This window comes from Grammomys surdaster, unplaced genomic scaffold (assembly GCF_004785775.1).
Source record: "Grammomys surdaster isolate TR1022 unplaced genomic scaffold, NIH_TR_1.0 209, whole genome shotgun sequence".
NCBI classification, from domain to species: domain Eukaryota; kingdom Metazoa; phylum Chordata; class Mammalia; order Rodentia; family Muridae; genus Grammomys; species Grammomys surdaster.
Genome location: NW_021604654.1, coordinates 2083640 through 2095378, shown reverse-complemented (window position 1 = coordinate 2095378; position 11739 = coordinate 2083640). Strand labels below are relative to the sequence as shown.

At 52.1% G+C, this 11739-nt stretch overlaps 1 protein-coding gene across 3 annotated transcripts; it reads right to left on the bottom strand.

The window, feature by feature from the left end:
- Positions 1 to 428: 428 nt before the first annotated feature.
- On the bottom strand, positions 429 to 10654 carry Theg (theg spermatid protein). Of its 3 annotated transcripts, none has more exons than XM_028771793.1 (8): positions 10308 to 10654; positions 9774 to 9893; positions 9446 to 9517; positions 8933 to 8994; positions 8239 to 8308; positions 7291 to 7408; positions 3717 to 3876; positions 429 to 718 (listed from the first exon to the last, which is right to left on the bottom strand). In XM_028771793.1, exons 1-8 carry the CDS (start codon positions 10592 to 10594, stop codon positions 480 to 482), a joined length of 1128 nt encoding a protein of 375 aa, XP_028627626.1. In that variant the 5' UTR covers positions 10595 to 10654; the 3' UTR covers positions 429 to 479. The 3 variants fall into 3 exon arrangements, with proteins under 3 accessions (XP_028627626.1, XP_028627627.1, XP_028627628.1); XM_028771795.1 differs by lacking the exon at positions 429 to 718 and adding an exon at positions 2412 to 2655 and having other exon boundaries at positions 10308 to 10624; XM_028771794.1 differs by lacking the exon at positions 9446 to 9517.
- Positions 10655 to 11739: the final 1085 nt, after the last annotated feature.

The following is an 11739-nucleotide window of genomic DNA, read 5'->3' as shown; positions in this document are numbered from 1 at the left end:
AGCTCTGGAAGCCATGTGCTCAGATTTGAAAAAACCCTTTTCTGCTGTATATCCTCAGGCTTATGCAGTGAAGTGCCCCCTTCTGGCCTCACTTCGAAGACTGTGGCCCTATGATAATTTCAACAGTGAAACCAAGGACTGTGGCAGGAACCCCCTCTGAGGATGATCACCTCCTCCTCAGGTCACTACAAGGACCATGGGGCTGAGCTTGAATGCATGTGGGAGGTAGCTAGATGGGACATCTGGGGAGACAGGCAAGAGGCTAAGGCCAGCCGCACAGTCTCCCAAGATGGGAAGAGAAGCTTGGGAAATAAAATGGCTGCACATCGCAGGTAGAATACGAAAATAACATTATTATTGTTCTGGTCTCTGGCGTCCCCGCCCGCCCCTGCCCAAGCCACGAAGCTCAGCGAATCACGCACACAGGCGAGGATGCACTTGGTGTTTACTGGGGGTGAGCCGGAGAGTAGGCCTGGTTGTCACACTTTCTTGGTGATGTGTTTGGGGATGGCAAGCTCATAAATGCGAGGCGATGCCTGAGCCACCAGAGAAGCTGGGGAGATGTAGTACGGGTTGTAGCCCTCGTTGAGGTCCTTTCGAATTTTGGGCTGGGCCAGGGAGATGATCCGTGAACTGGCCACTGCGTTCTTGGTGACATCCTGGACCTCCCACTGAGGACTGCGGTCAGGAACGCACTTTTCTGACAAGGCCTTGGGTGCTAAAGGGCAAAAGAAAGGAACAGCACCAGGCTCAGACTTCTCAGACAAAGCTCCAAGATGGGTCTGTCCATCAGCAAATGAGTGACAGATCTGTGTGGACCACGCCCACAATGTTAAATTGGGAGCACATAGCATCCACATGCTGGAGTATTACACAGCCATGAACAGGACCAAGGCTCTGAAACAACACAGCATGGTAGATGGGGAGCTCAAGGACAGTAAGAGAACCAGACACCAAAGACAGACAGCATGTGATTCCATGACAGGAAACATCCAGGGCAGGTGAATCCAGAGAAGGAAGTGAATTTAGAGGTGCCAAGGACTAGGAAGAGGACCAAGTGACTGCTCATGAGGACAAGGCTTTCTTTTATGGCGATAGAGTGTTCTGGAACTATGTAGGTAATAACTGGATAACTTTGTGAAGATGTTAAAACCACCTTCTCAGAGGGTCAATTGTGAAGAAAATATCTCAGTTGGTCCCAGTACTCAGAAAGAAGGGCACAGGTACCATGGAGAACGTGGTCTTTCTCCACTTGGGGAAGGGGGGAGTTTGGTCTGTGTTCGCTATACCTCCGGCTATGCTATAGGGGTAGGGTATAGGAGAGACTGCACCGAGGCCCTGGGGAGAGAAAGTGGAACCCTGTGACAGAGAACCACTGTGGAAACACAGCTGTGGGTGAGTCCACAAGAAGCTCTCTCCAAAGAGTCAACAAAGCAAGGAAAGTCCATCCTGAATGTGGCGACACCATCCCTGGGGCCTGGTGTCCCAGGCTGAGAATTGAGAAAACAAGCTGACCACCAGCATGTAGTGAGAATTCTGGATTTTTTGTTTCTCTTAAAAAAACACAGAAATATTTTAAGAATATGTTTTGCTTTAATCCCAGGTGTGGGATGTGCAGCTGCTTCAGACTGTCAGCGGCTGACTGTGATTTGCCTCGTGCTCTAGCAGAGGCATGGTTTTACCAGCTGCAGATAGTTTCTGCGATCCTGTGACATTTGGAATTCTGGAGACTTTTCAGAGGGTATATAAATGCTAGGGCACCAAGAGAAAGGGTAAGGTGTTGGTTGTTGTTGGTAGTGGTTTCTTAGGTAGTCATGCACAAAGAAGAAACAAAAAGGAGAAAGTAAATTTCGAGATGGCAAAGATCAAACTTGTCCCAAAGAACCTAATACCCCTACTCAGCAGGAAGTAGTCTGATGATGACGTCGCCCTTTGTAACTTCTGACATTATTCAGAGATCTTCATTTCCCCTCTATCCTTTCTTCTCTCTTATCTAGTGTTAGGGGGTTGAAAGGTTAGAAGAAAAGGGGTGGAGAAGGATGAGAGAAAGAGGAACCCATAACGTAGTAAAGACTGCTACACCAGCATCCATATCTGTTTCCTGACTGCCAACAGAGTGTGACCAACTCCCTTTTGCTGCTGCCCCATGGCAGTCCCACCAGGGTAGGCTGTCCTCTCTGATCAAGAACCTAAGTCAGCCCTTCCTCAGGTGCTTATCTTTGGGGACTTTGTCACAGCAAGAGGAAAAAGCAACTAACACAAGCCCTTTCCCTCAGAACCCAAGTGCCCCAGGCTACATCAAAGCTCTAACAGCAAAGGCACAATGAGCCAGAGTCTGGGACGTGCTGGCCCCAGGGCAGGGGAAGTCAACCCTCCCTGGACTCAGGCCACTGAAGCTTCCATCTCTTTTGTAAAACGATTTTATTATTTAATCTGTATGAGTGATACTGTCTGTATGCAACTCTGGGCACCACATGCGCGCCTGGTTTAGGCAGAGGCCAGAAGAGCGTGTCTGCTCCGAGAGCTGGAGTTACTGACGGTTGTGAGCTGCCATGTGGGTGCTGAGAGGAATCGAACCCCGGTCCTCTGGAAGAGCAGCCAGTGCTCTTAACCGCTGAGTCGTCTGTCTAGCCCCAACATCTGGATGTTTAAACTCTGTGAAGCACAGTATGACAGTGGAGAGGAGACTCCCTCCTGCCCAGACAGGACTGACAGAAGCAGAGATGGGCACATGCTCCCACCCACAGCCAAGCATACCCCATTTGCCAGTGTCAGAGTGAGTGCCTGGCAAGTGCAGGGCTCCAACTGTACCCTGTCACCTCATGGAGTCTGACAAAGGATTAGTGACTATCTCCTATAGACAGCACCTGCAAACTGTAAACCAAAACCTGGGACAGAGATAGCTGGGAAACCCAAAAGGCCAGTCATCTGTTCTATAGACATCAGACAAGAGCAGCCCAGACTCAGTGACGCTGCAAGCTGCTGGCCTCTCAGGGCCAGCACACAGTGGACAAGTATGCAACAAAGACACACCCAGGCAAGCATCGCTGCATGTGCAGAAAGCACACAGACCACACCAGGGCTCCAGGGTCTGAGGAATGACACAGGAGGGGGAGTCCTGCTGGCAACATGCAAGACAACTGCTGAAGGTTACCAAACCCCACTGCTCACTGTATAATGGAGGTGGGAGTCACAGCGTGGGAGAGCAGTATGCTACAGGCGCAGTCCACTGGTCAGAGTGGGGTGGGGGTGGGGGGTAGCCTGGAAGATGGGTGTGAACTTGTCCACATGGGCTCTGCACCGTGTGTATGAAGCATGTGGGCTTTAGCTTGCGACATTAGATGTCACCTTTCCTTTCTTCTTTAGGCTCTTTTGTCTTTTCCATGGCAAGTGCATATTACTGTTGCCACTGGTAAAGGACTATTCAACTTTTACACAAAAGTGAATCAAACAAGCAATTCCTCCGAAGCAGCCCTCATAGCTCAGCCTGGCTGCCTGGTGCCTGCCCTCAGCTTCATCTCCTCACCTACTTGCTCTGCCAGTGCCCTGAGCTATTATAACCTTTGGCAGGGTCCAAGGTTCAGACAGCAATGCATAAGGAAGACGCACACCTGGCAAGTATACGCCTCAAACCCGTGTCTCCTCACCCACTCCGTGTCTCCTCACCCACTCCGTGTCTCCTCACCCACTCCACATCCACAAGGACATCCACTCACTTGCCAGCTGAAGAAGGCGGTTATAGTCTGATACATAAGGCTTGGGTTTTGGCATAGGGTCCCACTCTTCCAACAGGGTGGCTGGGGGCCTGGGCTTTGCCAGCTGAAGTGTCCGTGGGGTTGGGACTGCCATCTGGGCTGCTCTGGACACCTGGGAAACCTGGAAACAGGAATAGAGGGAGACTGAATTGGTCACAATTCAAAGCAGTGCACAGAGCAGGAACGCCCTGACTCCCAGGGAGAAGTCAGCTTTGCAATGTGTTCGACAAGGCTTAGTAGCCATAGTGCATCAACAGCCCCTCCAGGGACACCATAAAACGGTAATGCTCTCAGCTGCTGTGAGAAAGGTAAACCATAAAGCAAAATACCAGACCTAATAATAGTCCAGCATGGTGGTGCACACCTCTAATCCAGCATTTGGGAAGCAGAGGCAGACAGATCTCTGTGAATACGAGGCCAGCCTGGTCTACATAGTAAAACCCTGTCTCAGAATGAATAAAAGAGAGTATGAGCGAGCTGTCAGTGGACAGTCATAGACTTGAAAAGACCCTGGTGCAAATGTGGCAGCAGAGACTCCATGTACAACCACAAGAGAGCTGCTCAGGACAGTTTGAGTGGTTCCTGTGACCTCGAAGCTCTTTCTGTCATGAGTGCACAGCGTGCAAAGCTGAGTTCCCCTGACCGATGTGGGGCACGGGCTCAAAGGCTTCCACATGAGCCAATGATGGCAATGCGAGTGCCTAGCACGGCACAGGGCGGGCTGCTGAGGTGCGAGGCAGCCACAACAGAGGCTGGGGGGGGGGGGGAGTATGGCAACATCATGAGGGGATGCTGAGATGGAAGGCGGAGAGCATAGAGGGCCGGCCAAGGCGGAAGGGGGAGTCCACAGAGAGGCTGCTGACATGGAAAGAAGCAGGCCAAAGTAGTTATTTCCCTAAGATTTTTTTTTTTCTGAGATAGGGTTTCTCTGTGTAGCCCCTGGGTGTCCTGGAACTTGGTCTGTAGACCAGGCTGGCCTCGAACTCAGAAATCCACCTGCCTCTGCCTCCCAAGTGCTGGGATTAAAGGCATGCACCACCACCGCCCAGCAGGTACTTTCTTTTTAAAAATACACTTTAATATTTTTTATGTGTATGTGGGACTGTGCATCACATGTGTGCAGTACCGTCAGTAGCCAGAAGAGAGTGCCAGATCCCCTGCAACTTGAGTCCCAGCCAGTTGTGCACCACCAGGGGCTCACTGGGAGGAGGGGGAATGGGGTTGGGGCCCGGGTCCTCCAGATGAGCAGCTAGTGCACCTAAAAGCCACCTCACCAGCTCCATTGTCCAAAACCTCAGAATTAGATCTGTGGCTGCCACTTCTCACCCACCTTTGAAAAGCCGCTGCATCTCTCAGCCTGAGTCTTCCCCACTGACCCTCTAACAGGTCCCCTTTTCAAGCTTGTTCCCTGGCAGGCCCAGAGAGAAGCCTACACATACCAGCAGTTTGGCTTCTTGAGCTCTAGGAAGGCAGTGTGCACAGGAAGATACAGACCCAGCCCTGGTGGCTTGGTTTTGAGACTACAGAGTACCAGGAGTAACGGAGACTACTCCAGCATGGAGGAAGAGACAGGTGGCCCTGTGTGTTAGGACCAATGTGAATGGGAAGGTTTCTGGGCAAAGCCTGGGCCTGGCTGAGGCTAGACCTCTCTCTTTTACAGGTGAGCAGCTAACAGAAGGAGAGAAAGTTCCCAGTGGAGCCTCAACCCCAGGCCCAAGAACCTGGACTCTCCAGAGGGTCCTGGTGACCATGGCAGCCATAGGGGATTGCAGTCCTGAGTCACAGGTGTAGCCTGAACACAGGCCTGCAGAAAGGCTAGGACACCTCAGAGTATGAGGACGGAAGCAAAGGTGGGAAGCAAAGGTGGGAAGAAGTGTTCTCATTTGGAGCCAAATGAGAAGCAAGTTCAAAAGGACTAGAACAGGCAGGTAAGTCCCACAGGCCACACTTTTAAGGTTAAGGAATGTGTGTGTGCGTGGATTTTTAATCTGCTTTTCAATTTTCCTTGTCTATTAGAAACGTGTATGGGAGTGAATTATGGAGGTGGCATGCAGCTGAGACTTTGTTTTGTGTTTCTGAAACAGGGTCTCAAGGCCCAGGCTGGCTTTGAACTCATTGAGTACTGAAGGTGACCTCGAACTCTCCATGGTCCTACATCTGCCCCATGAGTGCCGTTGAACACAGATGTGTGCTGCCGCACCTGGCTGGATTTGGGGTTGGAGTTGTTTTTTTCATTGTTGTTAGTGGTGGTGGTTTCTTTTATTTTACCTTTATTTTATTTTATTTTTTTCTTTTTTAAAATAGAATCTCTCTATATAGCCCTGGCTGTCCTAGAACTCATTATGTAGATCAAGCTAGATTCAAGTTCACAAAGATTCTCCCTCTCCTGCCTCTGCGGCGCTGAGATTAAAGGCGGGCACCACCATCCTCAGCAGGCTTCCAGTTTGGGAGACAGGGTCTTTCTATGTGTTGGGAATTGATTCTAATGCTTTGTCTTATTTCTGCTCCCAAAGTCACTCTTTTAGGACTGAGGGTCCCTGCCACAGCTGGCTTTGATTAATAACAAAGAATTGTCATACAGCCATTGGCTGGGCAGGAAGATGGGAGTGGGAACTTTTAGATTGCTCAGGCAAGGGACAGAAAGAGATGGGGGGGGGGGACAGAGAATTGCCATGATTTAGATGCAGAAGGATCAGATTTAAGAGCTGCAGGAGAGAAACCATCCAACAGTGTAGGTGGAAAGGGAATGTGGCCCAGAAGGTAACAGGGCAGCAAAGATAAAGTATAGATTTAGAAGGTGGTAAGCCAGGAATACTGAAGGGAAGTGTGTGGTAGCCACAGGGAGGTTTAGAAGTGCCGACCATTGAGCTAGTCAAGGCATATCAGAGTGTGTGTGTGTGTGTGTGTGTGTGTGTGTGTGTGTGTGCTCACGTGTATGTGTTTCATTTGAGAATCCAGAGAGCTCAGGGGCAGGTGCAACATGTGGATGACCCACTGAGATCCAAAGCAGTTTAACTAATGCACAGCTACCCTGTGAGGCCCTGAGTAGCCTAGAATTTGTTATGTAGACTGGGCTGGCCTCAAGCTCACAGAAATCTCTTGCCTGGGACTCAAGGTGTACAAAACTATACTCAGCTCTCCACTTTTGTTTTGGAGATTGCATCTCTCACTTTTGGAGTTTGTTGATTCAGCTAAGACTGAATGAACAGCCAGGGAGCCCCAGATGGACTTTAAAAATATTAAAAAGCATGTCTGGGTGACCACACAGAGTAACTGGTCACATCCCTTTGGGTGATGTTACTCCATCAAGGAGCCCCAGAGAGACACCAGATGACTGAGAGTGATCAAGACGTGGATTGATCACAGGTGGCCTCAGGTGGCAGGAAAGGGCCAGAGGGGGAGGACAGTTCTTCAGATGACCCAGTGAACCCCGTCACCACCCCATAGAGCCTGCGCCCCATCCCTCCACCTGCATCCAAAGGCAACTGTCCCCTCTGTCCCAACCACTTAAGAGTTTATGGCAAGAGCTGCCTACCTCAGACATGTTAATGCTCCAGATGTTATTGCGAACCTTCGGGATAGCCAGTTGCTTCAGCCGGTTAGAAGCTTGGTACTCCAGAGTAGACCGAGGGATGGGCCAGATGGGCGTGGTCCTAAAAGGCACTTGGAGTTCAGCCATCACCCAACTCCTCTGCAGAGCTGTAGGTGACTAATTGTATATGCATGGTCTTTCCCAGAATGCTCCTGGGATGGGTAAGCCTAAAGACACTGGATACAAAATGCCTCCCAGAGGAGATCCTGTGAAGGCCAAGAGCGTTCCTCTCCCAGGTGTCCGGCCCAGAGTGTACTTTCTTTCTTAACCTTCCTGTGTGGCAAAGGGTCAGCTTCCATTCCCATCAGGAGCCACAAACAGCTAGAGAGGTGACTACCCTGAGCGCAGAGGTAAAACCAGGTCCCATCTCCTCCCTCTCCAAGAACAAATGCCGACATCGGCTTCTGTGATTGCTAACTCCAACCCTCCTGTCGGCTGCCAGAAGCTGGGTTGCAGCAGCTCCCCCTGAGATCCACCCCAGTGCAAGGACATCAGCAGCCACATGTGAGCATGGTTTCCTCTTACTCAGACGACAGTCTGGCACTAACACAGAACAGGGCTATACACAGACACAGAGGCGGCACAAGTCCCACTTCAGCCAGCCATGCATAGGGACAACAAATATTTGCCCGAGGGACTCTGAGAACAGGCTTCAGAAAGCATGACTGTCCTCCAGGCCCCTCCTCTATAACCCACAGTCATGAATGCCAATGTCATTCAAAGCCAGGCTGATCGATCACTGGTGGGTGCTGTCCCCTTGATCCCCGAGGTCAGACAGCTAAGGGTCTAGAACTCTTCAGACTTAATACCCAGAAGTAGGACACACTAAGCCACTCTCAGAATAAAACAGGAAGAGGCTCAGACCCTCTGCGTCTGCCCACCCTCCCTCACCTGTTATTGTTGTAATATTCCTGGTAGAACCGCTTGGGCCTCGAAAGCTCCTCCACGCGGCGGGACACCTCTGGACAGAAATGGCCCGGTCACCACAGATACACTTGGCTCAGTAGGACCCACCTTCCATCCCAGGGTTCTACTCAGCCCTCCACAGGTCCAGGCATGGAGCACAGGCTAGAGACACAGGCAGACACTTTGCCAAAAGTGTCCTCAGCCACAGGCATAGTACAACAGACAAGACTATGGCTCCTTCCTCCCCTTGGTTGAACACAAGAGGCTCATAAACTAGGTTTTTGTCTGAAGCTGGTGCTGCCCTAGGATTTCTAGGGTTGGGGTGGGGAATATGTATGAGTCTAAAGCCCAAGAGAGGTCATCCTTGGCTATACTCATCCACAGACCAGCTCTTGTTGGGGGCCTTTATTTGAAGGAGTCAATGTGCTCAAAGAAGATGGCTCTCACTTGGGAAGGAAGATGGGATCTCTGTAATACAAACACTAGCCCTGCCCAGATTTGCCTTGGGGACTGCCCTGAGCCCCTCTCCCTGCAACCCCACAGGATTCCAGCCACTCAGGGAGGTGGGGAAGGACTGGATTCCTGAGAGTAGCCTGGGAAGGTGGCTGGTGGCCATATACTGAACAAGCCCTGGACCAGGCAGAGGACACCCAGGCTGCCCCAGAGAGGCAGAACCTACCGGGGACCGTGATGGTCAATGTGGTGTCCTCGATAAATCTCTCGGTCCAGTATACAGAAGGCCTGGAATACAGCCGAGCAGCTCAGGCAGGGTGCCCTGTGCCCTGTGCCCTGTGCTCTGCTAGGGAAGGGAAGCCTGAGGCCCTGGAACAATGGACAGGAGACTGAGGAACCAGGAAAGGAAGCCTGAGAAAACAGGACTCAGAGAAACAGAAGGTCAGACTGGATTAGGGCAGCAAGCACCAGGGGAAATGGATTAGTTACAGCGAAGCCCGTGTTCCCAGATGGGGCACATGAAAAGGCCAAGCGCAGCCTGGAGAGCTGGGCCTCAGGTACAGACACGGCCCAGCAGGCCTAGCGCACAGCAGGACGGCAGAGGCATGACAGCCCTAGCTCTAGAGCCCTCCACCCCTAGAACTTGGTCCTTGGAGAGAAGGCAGCTCAGATGTATTCTTGGAGCCTGGCATGTCCCTGACGTGGGCAGGTAACAGAGGGAGGGGACACCCCAACTCACCAATACAGGCAGAACTGCAAGTTGGTCTTGCGTGGGGAAATCCAGGCATAGCCCTTACAACAGCACCCCGTCCTGCGATGAGACAGGGTCCCAGGCCCTGCCTTTGCCTCTGGATCCCCACTGGCTCCCAGATTTCTCACTGTCCTCTGGGTACCACCCAAGGGTCCCACCTCTGGTGCCTTGCCTGATGCCTCCCAACAGCCCATTTATTCTCTAGGTGTCCTGCCCATGGTGCCACAAGGATGATGGGTTGGTGACAGGGTGTCAGAGGAGCACAGCAGGCCCAGGATGCCTACTGCCTCACCACCTCATGGGCCCCAGCCCTCACCTGTCTCTCAGACATTGCCAGTTGGTCTTGGGCTTTGCCAGCTCCAGCAGCCTCCGGCTCCTCTTTTTCCTGCCCTTGGCTGTGAAGACACTGGGAGTCCGCTCAGTGATGGACAGATGGCTGCAAAGAGTCTGGCATCAGGGCCTGCTGCTCCACCGTGAGCAGTCGTCTTGTTTCCCCATCAGGAGCCTTCAGTCAGCTCTGGGCCCTGGAGCCTCAACACTCTCTGTGAATGAGTTTGCTGTCACTCAGGCTCCACACTGTCCAGAAACTGATCCCTGAGCCCACAGAACCAGAAGTCAGCTCCCACCTCCTGGGGCTGTTGGGAGAGTGAACACGACACTCACTTCTCTTCCCAGTGTTTACTGAGTACCAGGACCCAGAGCAGGACAGCACTACCAGCAGCATCCCCTGCCTCTGGGAAGCTGGGAGTCTCCAAAGGGAAGGATAATGAAGGTGGCCAAGATAGACTGGTGTGCTAGCATCTGCCTCCTTGGCACCTACCTACCTGCCCACTAAGTCCCCAACACCCACCTCATTTCAACCACTTCCACCTCCAGGTCTCGTCGAAGGGAATCATCCAGATTGGAGGCCTCAGGGAGCTCTTCCCCAGCCATCTCCTCCGGGGGAATCTCCTCCTCTGGGTCTTCTGTGGCTCGCCCTGTGGTGGCCTTGGAGCCCTGCAGCCAGTGGCCCTCAAATGGCGCACTCTGAAGGTCCAAATCACCATTGTGCTGTCCCTGCTCTGACCCGCCCGAAACTTTGACCTCCGGGACTGGGTTGTTGAGCAAACTGGCCCGGTGTTCACCAAGTTCCCCCATATGTGCGGCCCCTCCTAACCCTTTAACCTCACTCCCTCGGCACCCAAATGGACCTGTGGTTGCCACAGCAACAGAAGAATGCCCACCCATGGATTCCGAGGCCCCCATTCCATCCCAGTGTTGGAGCTAGGTCTGGGTTACACAGCTCAGGTCCTACCCTTCATGTCTTTCTTTTGGAGTGGGGGACAAGGGGCGACAGAGTCTCACTATGTAGACCAGGCTGGCCTCAAACCTAACTTCCTCCTGCCTCAACCTCCTAAGTGCTGAGATGACCCATCTGTGCTGGACTCCAAACTTGAGCCTGGATTCATGTCTCACAGAAGGCTGTGCCCCTCCAGTGGGTAGGCTTATGGAATCCACAAGGATTTCTGGGCATGAATTTTTTTTCCTTTAAAAGGGCCACAAGAAAGACACCACGTCTCTGCTTCCTAGTAATGATTGGGCTTCTCATTAATGTCTGTGGCTCAAGTAGCCATTTTGTGACCACAGGGCCTGTTCATCTGATGGCAGGTGAGCTTTCCAACGAAGTCCCTCACAGATGGCCCTGGATCTCCACCTCCTCCTCTGGTAGCTGATTCTCACAGCTCAGGGTCCTATGACACACGCAGACTCTGCCCCGAGTTATGTAGGAACTACCATCCGAACACAGCGACCTTGTATCTCACAGTGAGAGTATAGCTGTGATGGAGGACACTGCCAACAACACCCCATTCGCAGCCTGGGCACGTGGGGGAGCTGATGGCACAGAGGACCTCGGCCCCCATACCATGACTGGAGAGACTACATCTCCACTTTCACCGTTTTTACAAAGATAGGATTGAAATGAGGTCATGGAGGCATGTAGGAGGTGCAGAGTCCCAGAGACCAGGGAGATGAGGAGGCAATACCTATCCAAAGCTCACAGCCAAGGGGCCAGACCCAGGGCAGTACCCCAACTTCTGACAGATGTGCTGACTAACCTTAACTGTCAATTTTATTTGGATCTTGGGTCATCTAATACCAGCCTGGCTGGCCTATGAGGGTATCTCCGGGAAGGATAAAAGGGAGACCTTCCCCCACAGTGGGCAATACTTTCTGATGTCTGCTCAGCTATAGTAAAGTGTAAGAGGAAGGCAGTGTTGCCTACTGGCCTTTGCTTCTTGCTG